Source organism: Tursiops truncatus, chromosome 4 (assembly GCF_011762595.2).
Source record: "Tursiops truncatus isolate mTurTru1 chromosome 4, mTurTru1.mat.Y, whole genome shotgun sequence".
Taxonomy (NCBI): Eukaryota; Metazoa; Chordata; class Mammalia; order Artiodactyla; family Delphinidae; genus Tursiops; species Tursiops truncatus.
Window position 1 is genome coordinate 58700994 of NC_047037.1, and position 20899 is coordinate 58721892.

General features: G+C 41.9%; 1 protein-coding gene across 1 annotated transcript in view; it reads right to left on the bottom strand.

Moving 5' to 3' along the window:
* LOC109551861 (uncharacterized) overlaps positions 1 to 11160 on the bottom strand; it is a 197047-nt gene extending 185887 nt beyond the window's left edge. The window contains exons 1-3 of the mRNA XM_073804638.1: positions 11085 to 11160; positions 10790 to 10970; positions 10046 to 10424 (exon numbers count right to left, since the gene is read on the bottom strand). Coding sequence (XP_073660739.1) covers positions 10046 to 10424; positions 10790 to 10970; positions 11085 to 11160 — 636 coding nt within the window. The remainder of the gene's footprint in view (positions 1 to 10045; positions 10425 to 10789; positions 10971 to 11084) is intronic.
* Positions 11161 to 20899: the final 9739 nt, after the last annotated feature.

The following is a 20899-nucleotide window of genomic DNA, read 5'->3' on the forward strand; positions in this document are numbered from 1 at the left end:
TGGCTAAATAATCTGTTTATTACTTCAGTGTGAAGAAAAGATTGAACATTTTCCTGCCTTCATTCCTTCCTTCCTAAACCCATCCTATGTGCCAATCACTATGGTAGGCACTGGGGATATCAAGTAGGATAAAGACGTGAACCCTTCTTTAAAGGAGAGACAGAAAAAAAAAAAAAAAAAGGAGAGAAAATTGTAAACAAATGATGGGAACATAATCTAAATGTAAAGTTTGTGCCAGGCATAGCAGCAACACAGAAAAAGAAAAAAATTATCGTTACAAACAGTTTTATTGTTGAGAGCCTTTGCTAATCTAGTTTTCTATAAATTACTATAAAATATCACCCACCAGATAAAACCAGGAAAAAAGAATATATTATAACACTTAAGTATTTGAATAATTTATAATGGCTACATTACTTAGAAAACTTCAGTTCATTTCGGCAAAATGATGAGATCACTGGTCTCAAAATTGAAGAAAAAGCATATAGGGCCTGAAAAGAACATACGATTGTAAGCATTTAAAAGTGAGGGCTAAACTAATAAGGACCTACTGTATAGCACAGGGAACTCTACTCTATAATGGCCTATATGGGAAAAGAATCTAAAAGAGTGGATATATGTATATGTATAACTGATTCACTTTGCTGTACACCTGAAACTAACACAACATTGTAAATCAACTAGACTCCAATAAAAATTTTAAAAAAAAAAAGAAGATTGTACTTTTACTATTTAAAAAAAAAGTTGAGCACTAGTCATAATTATTTTCTGTAGTCAGGAGGGAAAATGCCTGTTTACTTCATATTTTAACAGCATACTTACCTGCCTGAGATTTCTTATCTCTGAACTAAATAAATCATTTTAATTTCAAGCAAAGCCACAAAGCATTATTTCTCAAAATACGTATTTAAGTAATTGCTTACTTACTTGGCTTTTTCCTCTCTAGACTGTGAGCTTCTTCTAGGACAAAGATGATTGCCTATTCATCTTTATATCTACTGCCCAAGCACAATTCCTGGCACATAACAGAGAATAAACACTTGTTAAAGGAAAAATGTAAATACAGACCTTTAGATCCTTTCCAGCTCTCAATATTCGAGTTTTTTAATGCTCATCATTTACATCCTTTTCTTATCCTCCTCCTCCTGGTAAAAACAAGGGGGTATTTCCAAACAGCCTAATTTATGGTATATTGGTGTTTCAACAAACTAAAGCCTCAAGACTTACTAAGAAACTTTAATTCTCAAAAAAAATAAGGAAGGAAGGAAGGAAGGAAAGAAGGGAGGAGGGAAGGGGGAGGGAGGGAGGGAGGGAGGAAGAGGGAAGGAAGAAAAGAAATCTTCTATTTATATTTCAACTCAAAATTGTACACTTCTTGAAAATGTTCCTCTTGCTGGATATCTATGGGATACCTTAAGCAAATAGAGAACTGCACATATGGCCCTAAACATCACTTTAAATGACTGTATTTATTATTTATATTTTTATCCTCAATTTTGCTGTAGTTGCTGTGAATGGCTTGAAACATGCAAAATATGCTAAGCAAGAAACACAGCCCATACCTGAAGAGTTAGCAGTTGAAAGGCACAAAGAGGTACAATGGATTTAAAAGCCTCTTGAAGAACAGCCTTTTGCTGCACAGATGCCAGGCAAGACAGTATGTGGCAGGAAAAGAGTTGGGGAAACTGCTTTAAAAACCTATTAACTAGGAATGTGAAAAAGCAGGGAACAATTGGGAAAGGAGGGAGGTGCTCACTGCTTAAAAGGCTTTTAAATGTGACCATACGTTGGTTGGCTTTTTGCCTGCAACATAAAATGAGGATGGTGTACTGAATGGCTAGATGGCTGCTGGAGGTGGAATGAATGGAAGCTAGGCTAGGGAGTCAAGGCTGAATTTTGAGATGCCACCCTGGACCGTGTGCAGCTGTTGAGACAACTCTCAGCAATGGTTTAGTGAAGTAAACACAACATTCAGTCAGGCTGCTCAATCACCCTTTCATTTTTATGTTTTTCTTGATCCCATAAATATGTGCCTATGCGGTCTTTGCTGCAGATAACAAGGAGTTAATAAATTAGCCAGCCAAACAGGCAGGAATGGAGAAAAGCCACAGAACTTAGAATTGAACAGCTGACAGCAGATTCTGCAGGTGTGAGATGGGAATCAGCTCTGCATTTTCCATGTAGCACAATTTTCTCTGTCTGGGCTGTGGCCTGATTTCTGGCCCCTTCAGGACAAGCTGAGTTATAAGGGAGAGAATTCCAGGGGGCTCTGCTCTATGGTCTTATGAACTCTAACCTTCTTTAAGAAGGAAGCAACCTCCTATGTTTAGACTGACAATATTACATGTTGGCAGTGGCCTTGTAAGATTTTAGTTTTATATTAGGAAGGAAAAATAATCTAGATGCCATCCTTCCTAAATAAGAAATGGTGGATTAAACTGCATAGCACAATGAATCATTCTCCTGCACTTGGGTGTCAAGGGGCAGCCTGCGCGCGCGTGCACAGACACACACACACACACACACACACACACACACGCGTGTGTGTGTGTGAGAGAGAAAGGGGATCACTACTTGCACTGAATATATAAGTACCACAGCAGATAGTAAGATCATAACAGGGTAGGTGGAAATGAGAGAAATGGACTGCATTACAGTGCATATTTCTAATATACTAGTTTATCATATTCTTCTAATCATTCCACTTGCTGGTAATGGACATTCAAGGCTAAACTCCACATTGTGGCAGTTCTTCCAAATCTTTTTGACCTACAGTGGTAAAAAATACTAATTATATAACACTTGAAAGGGTTTAATATGATCCCTTGATTAACAAAACATTCCAGTGTTTCTTTCTGTATAGGGCTCTGGAGTGATACAAAAGTGATAGTGACTGATCAGATTAATAATAAAAAATGTTAATTTGATTTCTCTTTACACGGTGAGTATGGTCTACACATCCAAACCCTTTTGACTAAACTCTGTTATAAGGTATGTGTTTGGAATAAGGATAGAAAAACTCAGATCTGAGGCTCTTTTCTAGATAGGCTCCGGGAAGGAAAGGTAAATACCTTCAGTTATCAATATTCAAATTAGAAGCTGGTACCTACTATTAAATCTCATTTTGAACCTTCTCTTTCTCTGAGGCCTACTTTATGTCCCTAAAATCCTATGTTTCCAGTTTCTCCATCTAAAATGGAAGATCCTATGATTTAGACTATAAAAGATTAGCTACTTTCAGATATACTGCCCTTAGCGAGCTCTGAAAGTCTCCCCAATCCAAAAATATATTCCATTTCTTTGTGAAGGTCTAAAATTTCATCATTAGAGATTTAATATTTAGTGTCTTTGTCCCTTTATGACAAATTTAATTTCAAAACACACAAAAATTAAACAAACATAAAAATCCAAAAATATGTGTACTACAAATGTAATTTTTAATTATCTGTGGACTAAAGATCAGAAAGGAATATAGAAAATTTAAGTTATGTTGGTTGTATTATAAAGGACATTTTTCTTTAAAAGTTTCCCTTTAATGTGTTTGTAATAAATATCAGTAAGGAAAAAAATTAATATCACTTTTAAAGACTCTAATTCTGCTTGACTGCTATATCTCTCTAACTGTTGGAACCTAAAAAATAAAAACATAAAATTTAAAAATTAAAAAAAAAAGATTACTCTCAGTTATATATAGATTTTGGAAGAAAAACATAAAACAACAAATATTCATTTAGGAGTTAATGTATATTTATTACGGGGGAGGCACTTTGTTGAGTGATACAGAGGATACAAAAATGACTAAGATCTGTGCTCACCTCCCCCTTCAAAGAGCTTCTGGCATAAAGCTAGTAACTTTAAAGAAAAAACACAATGTTATTACCAGTCATTACTACATTAGGTTGAATCTATTTATTAGCCATTTGTTTCAGATTTTGAAAACCGAAGGATGGAGCAAGCCTGGGACACTACCTAGGAAAGATCAGCCTGGATTAAGATACTTAATGAAGGAAGATGAGGGCAGTGGGCACAAGCAGGGAGAAGCGATAGCACAAAAGAGGGAGAAGATGAGAGCACGCTGACAGCAAACTATGCCTATTTCAGAGGGTTGATTAGAGCTAGCTCTGACTTCCAGCAAATAATTTTCAACATATAAAATGGACCCTAACAAAGTATTATTTCTATCAATCAAGGAGAACCAAGTAATCAAGGAGGGATATTTAAACACAAATATACCTTCATATTCACAGTATAAACTCTGAGATAGTGTGTATTTCCTTATAAACCACCACTGTAGTGAAGATGGTTTTAATCCAATCATTTTGAAGCTCACTCTGATATGATATTGCAGATACCCTTGTTCTATTATTCTGTCCCAAATGTTTAAAACCTGATGGGAAAAAAGTAATATCCTTAAGGTGTAGAATTCATCATTAGAAATAAAGTATTTTCCAAGTTGTTTGGGAAATGGGTTAATTTCTCTTCCCCCCCCCCCCACCTTAGACATCAAAATACATTGACTTCTCCTCAGTGGTAAAGAAATATGGCACTAAGAAGTACCAAATGAACTCACTTTAACAGACTTCAAAACAATACTACTAAGCAATTATTTTTAAATGTTTCTCTCTGCAAGACTAATTTCTTACAGCTGATAACTCTCTTTAGGAAGTACTGACACTCACAAGGCCCTAAATTTTCATTTGGTCCCTAATACCCCATTTGGTAATCAATATCTTCATTTACTCTTCCCTGAATCCCCATAAGCCTTATTCTTCATCAGTATGTATCACATTTTTCTTTTCCTTTAGTCATTTTCTTTCATTTTTAATCCTTCCTTTCAGGCCAAGTTGTCTGCCTTTTATATCTATATTTACTTCCTCCTTCTCTTTCTCATTTGACCCTTTCCAGACCTTTAGATTATGAACGTTGACATCTGTGACTCACTTTTTTGCCATGCTGGCCCTTCATGAATAAAATTTCCCTCCTTCACAAGACTGTTCTAAGCAAGTATAATTTTAAGCATCCATGACTATTTTCCAAATAGATTCACTTCATTTGATTCTTCATGTGTTAAATCAAATGTGTTCAAGAATATGATTCCCTACTCCTATTCCTATTTAGTATTTTCTGTGAGTCTCCTTTATTATACCTTTCTATTGCAGTGTGGAAACTTGAGCTATCTGTGGTCTAGTCTGAACTGTACATGGGACAGTGATAATGACCTTCTGACCCTACAGTTCTTCCTGGCTGTGGGTAGAATTGATAGCACTTTTTCAATTTCTCCCTTGTCTTTGCTTGAACATACTGGAATTACAACCTCTGATAAAGGCAACATCCCCTTTGTAGTGGAAACAAAAGGAGTGTGTAATGAATTGGTTAAGATTACATTGCATGTTTAGATGATGAAATCCAACTGCAGCTCAATTCCTTTATTTTCTCTAGCTGGGCCTGATCTTTCAATAAGACATTATTGACTGGCATCTTCCCCAGAACAGGTGCTTTGGAATATAGTCTTGCTGCTTCGAGTTTACACTGAAACACAACTATTGTACAGGTCAAGGGAATCAGATGTGAGACAATAATTCCCAGTACCTCAGGATGAGCACTGTAGATGACCCATATCCAGGTGGCATTAAAACAATGAAGTGTCCCTGGATTTATATGATGTGCCAACCCTTTCAAATTAACTTTAGTTACTGAGATGGCAAGATGTGAATTATAGTTTTATATGCCATTTCTCTGCAAAATTCTAGGACTGAGAAGAGCAAGGAGAGGGGAGGGAGACAATTTTTTATAATTCATCAATACAGATTTTGCTACACTGACATTCTAAAACGAATTATTAATCTTTATGAATATGGAATCAATTAATGCCACAATTGTGTGGTATTAAACTCTTTTTATCACAAAACATATCACACCTTTGGTTGCTCTGAAAATCAAATTACTGGCCTCTTCTGCCCTCCCTCTTATTTAACGTGTACTTTTATCGTTTCAAAAAAATCACTTAGAATTTTGCTTTTCGAAATGGCACAATACCAATATTGGCTGCAGAAAATATTTAAAATGTGTGTTTTTCAAAGAATGATCAGATCACTTATTCATCTTTTAGAGCAAAATGACTATATTCATCTCAATTATTTTGCCAAGGATTGTAACACTAATTTTACTCTTTCTAAAAATTAAAATAGCAAATAGTTTATATAAGGTGTTGATAATTACCTATATTATTGTACTGCTGTGACAGATGTTGGCAAAAAAGCCTAAAATGCCTACAGCTGTGCACTCCATGACATCTAGTTTATACTCAGACAGAAGGCTAACAGATGTTCTGAACTGTCACTTTGCCTAAATGTTTTTAAGTCTAAGGACCTGCTTTATAATTCACCAGAGTCTGATTTTGTTTCACATAGGTCCTCAGAATTCCCATCTGTGACAATTAATGTTAAGGACATTGACAAATCAACCCCTGTGTTTTCCCTCTTCTTTAACAAACAGGCATCAGTTTATATATGAATGGTGGATTGTAAACGCTGCTTTTATGTACATCCTAGTTGTGAAATTCTTTCCTTAAACATAGATTTTATTGGGCTACCAGAATTCATGAAGGTCTGTTTTGAGCTGGTGTATGGAAGGAGCCAGGAAATCACCCATTCTTTTCTTTTCGCTAAATTTTATGTACCTTGTTAGTAAAATGTTAACAATCTCCAAAGACACTTATATTTTTTCCAGTGAATAAAAAACTGTTTTGTTATTTTTATTTCAGTATTTTAATAACTCTGCTCATAACAATAACTATTAATTGCGCAGTCTGTTAGGATAATGAAAGAACAAAATAAATGTCATTCACAAAGCATACAGCACATCTTCTCCTGCCTGACACCCTAATACTTCCTCTTCCCAAACATACCTTCAGATCCTTCATACAGAATTACTGCCCCGTGCAAAGGCCATCACTGCCTTATTTGCTGTTGCTCTTAATTTTAACAAGCTGGATTCCTGTAGTACACTTGCTTAATAGTTTAAACATTCTGTTAACAATCAGGTGTTTGGCCTATCCTGTTTCTCTTCCATTCTGTATAGAAATATAACTCCAAATAGTACATCTTTCTGGGTTTGTTTCTAAATTAGTCCCCACACTTAATTATGAGGATGAGAGGGATGCCTTATTCCTCTTTGTTATAGGCTAAGCTCTCAGTAATCCCAAACAAAAGAGCCAGTTCTGGAAGATATAGGATTTGCTAGCAGGATTATGGTCTCATAGATAATGATGTGCAGTCAGCAGAAGCGAAGCTTTATTTTAATTCAAATAAGCTAGTAAACAAACCACTGACAAGTCTGCTGGTGAGAGTAACTGGCTGCTGTTGCCACACTGGCAGCTAAATTATAGAAAATCTATTATACCCTGTTCACCATATGTTTAATTTAATACAAGATACAAATTAAACTATCCACAGTGCCTATTAAAATAACAATACATTTTTATATTTTAATGTCTTAAAATAATTTTTACTGACCTTTTAAAGGGTGGTTTTGCTATAGGTAATTATCTAGGGGGGAAAGGTAGTTAATAGAAGGCAAAAAAAAATTAATTGCCTTTCTGAGAAAATAAAAATATAAATGTTCACTGGTTTGCAGTTGTTAATAAGGTTAATTAGCAGTCATGTGTTCTGTTATTACTATATTTCCCTCCCACCCTTTTGGTTTCTGAGGCTGGAGTTTTAAGAGTGATACTTAGTTTGACCTATCTGAGTCTGTCCTCATGAAATCATTACCTTGACCAAGCCAGCCTATGGGTAGCCTTAAACCTGATGCCAACTGAGACCTAAATGCAGAAAACTGAGTTTAAACTCTAGGTTCAACTTTGGTATGGCACGGGAAAAAGACATAGAATTTTATATCCCTGCTTCAAATCAATCTCTTCATAGCCAAAAGATCCTAAGGAGAGCCACAATTAGGAAGCTGCCTTCCAGAAAAAGGAGAGAAGAAAAAGACAAGACCACACACTGTTCACAGTTTCCTCCTGAACCCGCAATAGTCAGTAACCAGTGGTGCTTGCCTGAGTCTATTTGAACTCAGTTTAGCAGATTTTAAAGACCATGATGGGTTTTAGAATTATAGAGCTGGATTTCAAACCCAGATCTACTGTTTCCCAGCCACAGATATTTAAATCAGCTGGATCTTCCCTTACTCTGTTTAAAAAAAAAAGGGAGGGGATAAAAATACCAATTTTATAAGATTATTATGAGAATTAAATAAGAGAAAGTATCTGGTACATAATAGATGGCCATTAAAGGTCAGCTCCTTTGCTCTTATTACCCTCAAGCAAACAGAATGCTGCTCTTTCTTCGAGGGTGAAGGGAGAGTGTTAGGAGAAGGGATTGGAAGGGAAGGTGTAAATAGAAATTCTCCCCAGAATCAGTTTCCTTGGATCATTAACTTCTTTCCACAGGCAAAACCTTAAATGGGATGCTCCTTTTCTCCCAAAATTCACCACAGTTTTTACTCTCTTTAAGACTGTATCAGCAAATGAACTTATTTACAAAACAGAAACAGACTCACAGACATAGAAAACAAACTTATGGTTACCAAAGGGGAAGGGGCGGGGGATAAATTAGGAGTTTGGGATTAGCAGATACACACTACTATATATAAAACAGATAAACAACAAGGACCCACTATAGAGCACAGAGAACTATATTCCATATTTTATAATAAACTATAATGGAAAAGAATATGAAAAAGAATATATATATATGCATAACTGAATCACTTTGCTGTACACCGGAAACTAACACAACATTGTAAATCAACTCTACTCCATTTAAAATATATAAAATATATATATATTATATATATACACATTTTAAGAAAGAAGAAGAATGTATCAGTAAGCCATCCATACCAACTGCCCATTCTTGGGCCTCTGAAATAGAAGGGCAAAGAATAATCACACTTTGGGATACCTTTCCAAACATTTATGTACATACAGCTTTTGCAATGGGTCTGCAAATGTGTTCCTGGAGCTGCACTATACAAATTCTGGTTCAAATGTAAACTTATCAAGTCCAACTGTGTACTGGTAGTTACAATACTGCAAAGGTGTACCTTTGGAAAATATCCTCAGTTTACGTTATTCTTGAGGTCCAGCAGATGATGATAATATTTTAACTAAAATGCAAGTTAATTTATCTTGGGAGCATGGTACTAGTAAGACTGCGCCAAATGGACACAAGACAGATATCCCACAGTCCTTTCCCCTCGCTCCACTACCCTCAGAGGTTGAAAGACCAGAGACATTTCCATTTACTGAAACTCTACAGTATTGATAAAGTGAGAAATTTTTTTAAAAGTCACAAAATGTGTGGCATATTTTATATGTTCAACATTTTTAAATGAACACTCTTAACACATAAACACAAACATATGATTGCAGGTATAATTTCATTTTGTATATATCAAGAAAAGTTTAAGGAACGCTACCCACAGGCCTTACTCCTACCTCCAGCTTTCCCCTTAATTATAAAAACACACCCTTCTTAGTCCGTTCTTAGAGTAAAACAAAGACTGGGGGAACCTCAGAGAGTTCCACAAGTTGGAACACGAGTGGGGAGGGAGACCACGCTGCGTCTGTGACCACTGAGGAAACAGGCCGCCTTTCAGCCTGCGGCCCCCCCCCTTCGACACCTGGGCTTCCCAGGTCGTGGCCGAGAAGCCGCGAGCCGCCTCCCCTGGGAGCGCCCGCCCTCCTCTCCCACCTTCCTTCCCTGAACCCCTCGAGTCGTCGAGTTGCCCACCGCCCAGCCCTCGGGGAGGACGCCCGGCTCCCCACGCTCCCAGGGCTCTCCCGGGCTCGGTCTCCACACGCGGCGCACTGGGGAACGAACCGAACCCGCCACACTGAGCGCTCGCTGAAACAAGCGGGTCCCAACACGCTTGAGCCTAGAGTCAGGGACACGCGCCCGCCCGCCCCTTGGGGCGCCCAGAGTGGGAAAAGGCGGCCGGGAAAGCGGGCCTGCAGGCGCCCGGGACCCAGGCTTCCACTCACTCGGTCAGCGCCGCCCATCCCTTCGCCGAGGGCCTCCGCCCTCCCTCTCGCAGCCGGAGCCGGAACCGGAGCCGGAGGCGGGGCCGCACGGAGCCGCGCCGGCCGCGCCCAGACGTGCGGGCCGCGCCGGGACGTGCGGGCCGAGAGCGCGGGAAATGCGGCGGCGCGCGAGGGCCGACGGGCAGGCCGGGATGCCGCGGCTCCGGGGCTGGGGAAGCGCAGCGAGGCCGGCCGAGCCTCCGCTTTCCCACGCGAGCGCAGTCGGGTCAGGCGGACCGGTTCCGCAGGGCCCCGCCAGCCTAGAAGGCCGGCCCGACCCAACGAGACTTGTTCACCCTCGGCCCCAGCTGCCCTCGGGTTTCCGCTGACCGAGGAAAGGCTGCGGGAGGCGAGAGGGCCGAGCCTCAGCGAGAAGTTTATTCTAGTGGCTCTGAGAACTGAGGTTTTCTCTTCACACACTCGCGCGCGCTCCCGGGTTAGGTTTTAGAATCTAAAGACCTTGCATTTAAACCACGTCCCTGCCCGGGTTGTGTCCGGCGGAGGGTCGCCCTGGCCGCGCTCCCCTGCCTGTCATTTTAAGAGCTCATCAAGTGGCGGGCTTGTGTGGTGTTGGTTTTGTCTAAGTGAATAATTGAATCGTGTTGTGCGAGTTGACGGGAGCAGCACGTTCAGAGTCCCGTGGTGTATTTGGAGGCATTCGCAGCCGGTACCCTCCGCAGGCTGGGGAAGCAGTCGCCCTCCGACCTGGCGCGGGCGGCTCCTATCCGAGCCCCGCTGGCCGGCACTCGGCCGCCCGCCCGCGAGCCCTTGTTCCCAGAGGGTCCCCGGGGCCCAGCCCGCGCCGAGGCCGTCCGAGTCCTACGTTTTTCCGTGTGGAGAGGTAGAGCGGCCAGTAGTGAATGACGGATTGCCTGCGAGAGGGAAGCTACAGTTTTCACGGTAGCTGATGGCTAAAGCATGGCACTGTGCCATCTCTGTGAAACTCATGATTTGTACGGTCACTGGTTCCCTGGAACATCCAGACCCTGATCGTGCGTACAGTGTTTCCTTATAAGCAGCACTCGCCAATTTAAAACCAGGTCCCGGGTGCCCCTCTTGCTTATCCCCTCTGCCATTAAATCCTCTTCTTTTATCCCCTCTCTACTTTCCTTTCCTTTCCCTTCCCTTCCCTTATCTTCCCTTCCCTTCCCTTCCCTTCCCTTCCCCTCTCCTCCCTTCCCCTCCTTTCCTTTCCTTTCCTCCCTTCTTCCCTCCCTCCCTTTCTGCCTTCCTTCCTTCCTTTTCTTCTTTCCTTCCTTCTCTCCCTTCCTCAATCCGAGTTGTTCTTGCTGAATGCATCCCAGTAGGGGGGGCAGGGGGGTGAGTATCCCCTCCCCACCCCATCTCCCCAGTAGGCTTGTTGCTTGTGGAACTGGAGAGCTCAACTCTGCTCCCAAAGCCCTTTTGAATAGTGAAGTTTCCAGTTCAGAGCCACCTATAAACGCCCATAAATCAGTGCACACGGATTCCCCAACCCCATCAGAAAGCCGTTTCTATAACTTAGAATTGTTTTGGTGGTGTGTGTTTGCTCTGAGAGAGGAGCTGACCAGTTAGATTAGTTTTTGGATACAGAAAGGTTGCTGTTGTTGTTGTTTTAAGCAATTTTCCAGTTGCATGCAACTGGTTCTTGATTCCCTCACCTACTAAGGCAGTTTGTCACTTTTGCCCTTCACCGTGACACATTCCACATTTTTTAGTTATAGGCTGAAGTTTTCCCCCATGTCAGATAGAATGTCACTGCAGTACAGCTTTTGAGACAACTTTTGGAGACTTACCTACAAAACTGTCTTCCTATCCTTAACCAGAGAGTGAGGCCACCTGAGAGATTTTAAACTTCCTTGTGACTGGGATTGAATAGATCCAATTGATAAGATGTGTAAGGTTTACTCACTTTTAGACACCTTAGGGTACTCACTGATGCCTTCCTATCTTACAGACTTAGATTCAGCCCCGAGCCCCTCCCTTGCTGGAAAGAGGACAAGCAGTCCAGATTCTTCTTTCAGTTATATGAAAAGGAAAATAGCTTTCATCAGGTTGGGGCATCCTTTATAAGTTTTGATATCAGAAAAAAACGTATGACGAGGGAAGCAGGAAGAGATTATTCCGTTATTTCAGTGGATTACTTTTGTAGTGCAAAGTTATGAAACACTGTATTAAACATTTTACATGTACTGTCTCCCACTCCACCTTTAGTTGGAGTAGGTATTTCTACTGTTGACTTTCCATTTTGCATAATGCATCCCCTCCCACCTTTCCAACAGTGAGCAAAGCAACACACTCCTCAGCCTATTCTATTAAAGTTTGCTCTTGATTTACACTCTCCACTCCCTCCCTCCACCAACACACACTTATATAGGCACAGTTTTCTTGATCCGGAGAGTGTTGGGATGTGTATAACTTTTTAATATTGTCCTGACTTTCATTCCTTTTGAACTAATATTAAGGTGTTCACCCTGAGATATAAAATGAATTATTGAGAAACAACCATGTGAAATATTGTTTAATTTTCTGTTTTATTGTTTGTGTTTGTTTTTCAAGTTTTGTAGGAAAGGCTTTAATTGGTGTCTAAGTAATAGTCCTCAAGGATCCCTTATTAGATTACTTCAGACCAGTTGTAAACCAATAATATTATTGTTTCTGAAAGGGAAGGTAGAAGCTAAGATCGGTTCTGTCAAGAGATTCATTTGAGGGTTTATCTTTTATTTTGAATGGTTTGTGGGAAGAAAGGGAGGACTAAATGGGGCAGGGGGCAGAGATAGAGAACCCAATGAAAACTTGTTTTTAAGATTAAAGTCATTTCCCCAGACTACTGTCTTGCCACAAGTGACGATACACAGAGCAGAAGTCATCAAAGTGGATTACAGTCACTCTGGGCTATTGGAGGCCCAGAGAATCCTGGCATTAATTCCTATAGAAAGGTAGAGAAACCTAGCCATCTTCCCCTGCACTTCCCCTGCAGCACCCTCATTGCCTAAGTGTTCAGGGCTCCAAGTTGATACAGACCTCAGCTGGGTCTAGGTGGCAGGGCTTCCCCTGTGAGGGGAAGCAGATGTTCTCTGTGGAGCTGAGGGGGAAACAGGGTGGCTATAAGAAGCCTGAGGGCATGGGACACTGTAGCAGGAGGGCTGTGGCCACCAGTCCCCTGGCAGGATAGCAATCAATGAGTCAAAGCTAAATAACAGTGAATGAAAGAGAGCCAAGAGTAGGACCCTTTGGGTGCTAAAGTCTAACCTTTAGCTTGTTCCACTCCTCCCCATGGCATCCCACCCTAGGTTTTCTGGGATTGGAGACCTAACTAGAGGAGAAGGGGAGCATGGTAAGAAAACATGCCTAACCCCTGTCCAACATGCATGCACGGGTGGAGCTTGCAGAGATCAGGAGACACATCTCAAGTCCTCAGTGATCTGTGTGTCTGGCTTGTGCAGTTATGCATGGCCAACAGAGAGTGGGGAGTGGTGGGGAGGAAACCTGGTTTTCTCCCGTCACTCTATCTGGGGCTGGTGTGTTTCCTCTCCCCCCAGCCCTCCACCTCACCCCATCAGGACCAAATAGAATTGAAACTCCATTGCCTTTGCCTGCACTGAGCCTAAAAACTCAGTATTTGATAAGGTTCCTGCACCATTGATACAATTGCAGACTTTTTCAAGCCTCCTCAAAGAGACAGATGTTTGGGCTGATTAAGAATCGAGGAGGAAACCTGCAGCTGCACCAAGGAATAATCTATTGGACAAATATTTTAATAAAAAAATATGAAGAGATCAGCCTGACCTTGCAAGGTCTTCTGCTTTAAAAAAATCTTTATCAAACCCCTATTCTATGGCTTCAATAAACAGAACCCATTACCTCACGGCATCTTTTGTTGGCCCCATACAAGAGAGAACAAAATGGTTATTCAGGGGAACGCTTTCGATTTTTATTGTGGGTAGCCTGCACAAAGAGCCGTGTTATTGTATTTAAAAGAACCATCTGTAGCAGAAACAATGGCATCAAATTATCTTTGAATACCCACTGAAAAAACATAAAGCTTTTTTTTTTATTCTTCTTCTGTACGGTGGGGGGATAGAGCAGTGTTAGGATAACTGACTTTTTTGTTGTTCTCTGGGTGCATTCTTCTCGCTCCCCCTCTCTCTCCCCCTCACCCTCTCTCTCCTCTCTCTCTCCCTCTCCCTCTCTCTCTCTTTTAAAAAATCAGCCATTTGGGGTTTTAAGCCATAAACGATTTTTCTTGTTGCAGGGGATTGCAGTGGCAAAGCTAGGCTAGGTCTTGGAGGCTGGTGTAAGGCGAAGCGGTTGAAGGCAGGAGGCTGATGGAGAGACTGGGGGGAAGAAAAGCCGAAATGGATTCACGGTGCTTTGGATGGAGGATGAGAGGGGAATTGCAAGCTCCTTCAACTCGTTCTGTCCGGTGAGAAGTGATCAAGCTTGGGCTGACAAGAGGCTCAGGGAGCCCTCACGTTCTTTCGCTTTTTTACCTGCCAATCAAACTGCTACAAGACAACACCCTGATCTGACATGGACATGTAAGTAGCTTGCAACCCAACTTTGACATTCACTGCTAGCTCACTCCTCTCCGCCCACCCCCCCAACTCACTTTCTTCTCTCATTCTATTTTTTTTTCTTTTGACCTTTAAGAGATGTGGAAATACACCCTGTGTGGCAGTCATTTAACGCAGACAGATTTAAGTCTGAAAGCGTTAACTTTTGGGATTAAATACTAAGTTTGATTTCTTTGACAAATGCAGAAATGAAATGACATTATTTTATTCTCTTCTGAGCAGTTTTAGCACTGAGCGTAATCAGCTGCCACGCAATAGTGTGTGTGTGTTTCCTTTTCTATGAAAATAAAGAAATCCGTGAGCCTCCAGAGAGAAACGCAGAAATGAAATTTTCAGGCTTCCATTTAAAAAAATATTAAAATCCAACATTTCATCCCTACAAAGAACCTTCTCCATACCAAGATTACATAGAGTGGAGAGAGTGATTTGAGTCAAAAGGTATATATCATTAAGGGGTTGCTACCGTTTCATCTGGCATCTTACTATTTTAGTGGTGGCTGGGGGGAAGGATGAGAAAAGAAAAGGAAAGGGACATGGCGACACCTTGTTCTTTATGAGAGATTGACATTGAGGGGGCTAGAGAAGCAAGAGGGCAGGATAAGCAAGAAATATTACCTGAGAGAAGGAATTACAGAGCATGGCGAAGCTGGAAGCTAGGAGGGCTTCTGTGGGAAGTTGTGCGAGGGAGCGGGGCTTGCTCTCTGGCGCCCTCTAATGGCAACTAGAACCAATGTTTTACTTTCTCAATTCAGTACTGGGAAAAGCAGCTGGGTTTTTGTTGCTGCTGTTGGTGGTTTTCTCCGCAGACTTAGAAACTAGAGACTATTAGTGGAGTAAATTGATTGTTTTCATCCCGGAAACTTATGTACATGCCTTAAAATTATCAATATCTTCTCCTCAAACATTCCTCCTCTCCCGAAATTTTGTTAGAGTAATAGGAGAGGCTAATGGCAAATTGACTTACGGAGGGTGGCCCATGCCCAACTAGTAATTCGGGGAAAGGGATTCCTTTCCTACCTGAACAGCATTCTGACTCTTCTAATATACTCGAGAGCTGTAGCGGGGTGGGGTGGGGAGGGATGATTTGGAAATTGCAGATTCTGACACGGGCTCATTATAATACAATTTAAAGGGGGCTCTTAGGAACCTCTGTTATTTCGACATGTGGTGGTAAGGGGGCTTTCCTTCCCGCCTCCTTTTTCTTTTTCTTCTTTCTTTCGTTCCTTTTTTTTTAAAATTTGGTAGATAAAGGTTAATCTTGGGCTGAATGATAGAGCTATGATTGACAAGAGAAAAGGTGTTGAGGGCAGGTCGCGCTGTCTTATTTACAGCCCACTGCTTGCTGTAGAGTCTTTGTTAGGACTGGAAAGCTAATTTAGTGCTGATCAAAAGCACCACAGAGTTAAAGGACTGGTAATGACTGCTAATTTCATTTCAGCCTCATGCATCCCCAACTGCTGTAATTAAAGACACGCTATTTAAATACAGGTGAAGGTTTTTTTTTCTTCTTTTTTTTTAAGTTAGCGTGGGGGTGGGTGGATTACAATTTTGTTTAGATTTCATCTTATACTTGGGCATTATGTAGTCCAACATCAAAAAAAATTTTTTAGAGTCGCTTCTTGCCATTTATACCTGGCTTTGCAGAATAGGCAATGTGAAATGTGTCAATCACATAAAAGTCCCTATTTAAAGAAAGAAAGAAAGAAAGAAAAAAAAAAGGATGCAGAGGAGTAACTGTTTGGGGGCATTTAAATATTTAGGTCTCTTTTTTCCCCCTTCAAATTAATAGAAGGGCCTTCGAAATAGCTAAAGTATTTGAAACTTGGAGCAGGGTGAACAGGCCAAAGGGATCAGTGTCAGCTTTTTAAGTACTTCTAAAAAGATCATGTGAACAGATGGAAAAATATATTTTTAATTAAATAATTTCCCCCACACTGTAGCTGCAGTGTTGGCTCAGAAACCGTGTAATTCCCCCACCGATAGGAGTTTCTTTATGAGAACATCAAAGGATAAAAAGCTCTACATTTTCGTAGTTGGTTAAAATTGATAACCACCGCCCCCCGTACACACACACACACATACCCATGCACGCACACACACCCCAAAAAAGAATTTAGCCTTTAATCTCTTTTTATCCACGAAGACTAAAGCTCTGTACTCGACCCCGCGAGCGGCTCTCGCCTTCAGGGGCTAGAACCCGGCTCAGATGTGAAGCGTGGCTGAGCCGCTGCGCAGGTTCGTGGCCAGCGACCCCTGTTGGACACAGTAGGAGCTGCGCAGCGCCAGTCCTAGAAATCACTACAACCTTGCTCTGGGGTTAGAGAAAACTTTTTATTACCCTCCGAAAAGCAGATGGGAAGGGGAAACAAGTTTTTATAGCCTTGAAAGATAATATAAGTTTAATTCAATAAAATTTTAAAAGGAGATAACGCAATTTTAATTTAATATAAAATAAAGACGAATCTCTTCACCCTTCTCACATCCTGGCAGCCACTTCCTACCCCCGTTTGGATTTGGGACTCTTTTTAAAGATTTAGCGGGGCTAAAACAGGTAGAGAAGCATGATTTTAAAAGAGAGAGAGAAAGTGAGAATTTTCCTCTGTAGCAGTGGAGAACCAAGCAAAAGTTACTTCTCCCGTTTTGTCCACATTTCAGAAAATAAAACGAAAGATGCTGCTGCGTGCTGTTTTGACATTGTCAGCAGCATCTTGAATGCCCTCAGAGGCCCTTTCAAGTATAGTAACAGTAACGGAGTCTCTGAGTAAACGAAATAATTTGCTCCTTTAAAATTTTATTTTCAGAGTGTAATTAAAAGGTCAGTCTCTTCTTTGAATGTTTCACTTCCCCAAAATCAATCTTGATCAAACTTTTCCTTTCCCACCTAGCAGTTAAATTCTAGATGTTCTTTAAGAAACAGGTGCCTGACACCTCTCTCTCTCTCTCTCTCTCTCTATTTTCCTAAACTGTAGGATTCCAGGAAAGGTGTGCCAATGATAAAGAGTATTTTCTTTTTAAATTCAGTATTTTCATTGACCAGGAATTCAAATTATCCTAGGAGAAGAGGAGTATTTTTGCACTTTCAAAAACTACCTGTCTACATGAGAAAGAACTTTGACTTTTTCTTTGGTCTGAGAGTGAGGGCAAAAGTACACTTTGAATTCTTTCAGAAAGATAAAATGACACATCCTCTGAACTTAAAACAGTGGGAAAATATGGGTTTGTTTAGGTGTTTAAGATCAAACTGAAACAATGTGTGTGCTAAAAAATGAACACAAGTGGTCTCAACAAGGTGTTTGATGATTTGGACCTTGAGGATTGTACGTACAATTTTAACTTTTAGATAAAAACCTCAAGAAGTTTATGGCTTGTTTGTTTGCATTTTTTTTTAAGTTTGCCTATTGAAGGAAACTAGCCTCATTTTCATGACAGAATTACTTCTTAAAATATTTAATACTGTGGCTACTCAAGTTGTTTTTAACGTTGGTCTTAACGTTCATTCTTCCCACCTCCCACAGTCAGCAGATCTGAGATTGTGTTTTCAGGGAAATTGCTGCTCGGTGAGATGAGAGACGCTTTCTCCCTCTGATGCCAGAATCGAATCTCGGCTTATGTTTCTCAATAATGAGTTCGGATACAGTGGCAGGGAGAGAATCGAGGCTTTAAATCAATTTTTACCCGGAATTCTATGGAAATGACGGGCAAGCGGGATTCTCTGCTAGAGAGGCCCCCTCACCCTTTGCTTCACCAAAAGACTAGTCCCCAGTACAGAAACATTAAGTCCGGGCCAACTTTGGTGCCAACCCCGTTAAGGTGACAAACAGTGCTCTGACAGCCGAGGCCCCAGGCTGCCCGTGGCGTGGGGAGGCCAAAGCCAGCAGAATCTTGGAGGTGCCCAGCTAAAGAGGGCATATGCTTGCTGTTCGGAAGTGATGTAGAATTTGCAAAAGCAGGGGCTGAGATTTCACACACGCCCCTTCTGCCCCGCGGGGGTCCCAACCTATCGGGAGAAGTCTAGGGGAGGAACCGCACCTGGCTGAGGGAGGGCAGGCAGTGCGCCCCCAAATTCCCAGGACCCAGGGAGAAAGCGCAACCCCTAGTTTAGGAAAAAGAACTAAACAAGTGGGTGGCCTAGGCCTGGGAATACCACCCACCTCTCCCAGCACAGTGTCATTTCTGTGGTTTCACGCGGCCTCAGCCCCTGCTGGAATCTCACGCCCCACGGCGGCAAGCAGGAAAGCAGCCCTTCCATCTTTGGGGCCTGGGGAGGGGGCAGCGAGTGACTGACTCCTTAGCAGCAGGCAGAGCCGCAACGCTGGCAACCCGCTGCGTTTTCTCCGCAGCAGCAAAGCGCCCTTTAGGGGCGGGGCGGGCATTTTTGGTCTCTTGTCCCAGTGTCCAGGCCAGAGCCCGAGCCTGTTGGCTGGGCGCCCTGCTTTGTAAGTGGTCAATCTTGCCCTATTCTGAGGGCGATCTGGGAGGATGGGCCAGCCTAGCTTTGGGCCCACTGAGTGCCAAGTCCTCAGCTCCCTCTCCCCTCCATCCCTCACACCTTTCCTGGTGAACCCGAACCTCATTCTGAAAGCAAGTATATGGGTCTTGGAGTTTGGTAGCTATTTGGGGATGGAGAAAATGATTGGTTATTAAAACCAAGATTATAAGGATGAACCCTCATTTATCATTGTTTGCTCTTTTACTTTGTCTTTAAACTTTGAAGATCCTTTAGTTCACTTGATCCGACCCTGAGACAGACAAGGCGCCAGGGAGAAAGCACAGCCCGGCTTGGGAAGGAGCTGGGGTATAGACAGATACTCATCTCTCCACCACTCAGCAGGCAGATAAGCACTGCCAGACTGTGGGTCCTAATCCAGGGCCCAGCTGCTATGTGGGTTGCTGAAGGGTGTTGAAACAAGTACAACTTGACACCATTGAGCCCACAGTGCTTGTCAATAATCTGTGAATTAGGTGCAGAGATTGTCACCGTAGATCATAACAGTTTCTGAAGGACTCATTACAGCCTATCGTGTCAATGATCTTCAAATTAAGGGGGGGTGGGGTGAGAGGGAAAAGGAGTGGGGAGAGCCTACAGAAAGGGAAGAAGGGTGGGAGGGGAGATAAAAGTCAGAGCCCCAGCTCCGAAGGAGCCTTTAAAGATTATCAGGCTAACAATCTGAGAATTCCATTGGGATGGGTTTGGAAGCCCAACTCCATCTGAGCCGGGGCTGGAAGGGGGGGCACTAGGGCTTGAGCAGAAGTGGACCCCTGGGAAGGCTGACTTCTCAGACATTTCTTTTGAGAGCAGAAGAGCTTTTGGGAGAGGGCTCCAGATGTCGATGGGAGGCCTTGATGCTAGTCCGCCCAGGATGGGTGTATACTTTCATTTAGAGCACTTTCCAGGGCTAGATGATGCTGCAAATCTTGGAGAAAAAGTGGGTAACAGTTTTGTTTAGAGCTGATGGTGATTGTAGGGTGTTTTTTTTTTAATGGCTTGCTTTCAATGTCTTTTCATGGAAACAGGTGAAAGTCTTTCTTCCTTTTCCTTTGATAGTACTCCTATCCCTCACGCACACGTTAAGCAGAGCTTTCTTCCCCCAACTTGCTTTTTGGGGTGCCAAACACCTCTGCCTTCTGAGGTTGTTGAGTTGTCATTTTTTTGTGACTTTGTATTATGCCTGACTGTACTTCAGGAAAGGGGATTTTGCAGGTAACACAGGAGCAGTATGCACCATGAGATCTCCAGAAGGAAGAAAATTAAATCCCATTGCTCTAGCTTGGAAGGGACCAGGCTAAGGGAAAGATGTTCTCTCTGCTTGGTAGACTGCCAGTACAGTGTGTGTGGAGCCCGGCACACACTGGGGTGTCATTTATGTGTCATTTAATATGGCCTAGGGAAACCTTAAGGAGGGCTTACGTTTGTTTTTCACACAAAAGTTGTGGTCATAACTAAATGAAATAATCACAGTTGGAGAATTTGAAACAATCATCTTTTTCCTAAAATGAGGGTAACAGCCCTGGTCACTGGAAAATTAGGATTCTAAGGAAACCCTGTTCCTTTGGTATGATTAATTGCACAAGATAGTGTGGTGAATCAGGGAGCTTTGTATTTAGACTCCCAAGCAATGATTTAGAAGTGTGAAAAGGCCCATGGGTTTTTTTGGCCCATTTGCAGTTCCTGGTAATCTGTTTGCTGGGTTTTTATTTTTGTTTTTCATTTGCTTCTCCTAAATTTTAATATCAAAATCATAGGTTCATTTTTTCAGTG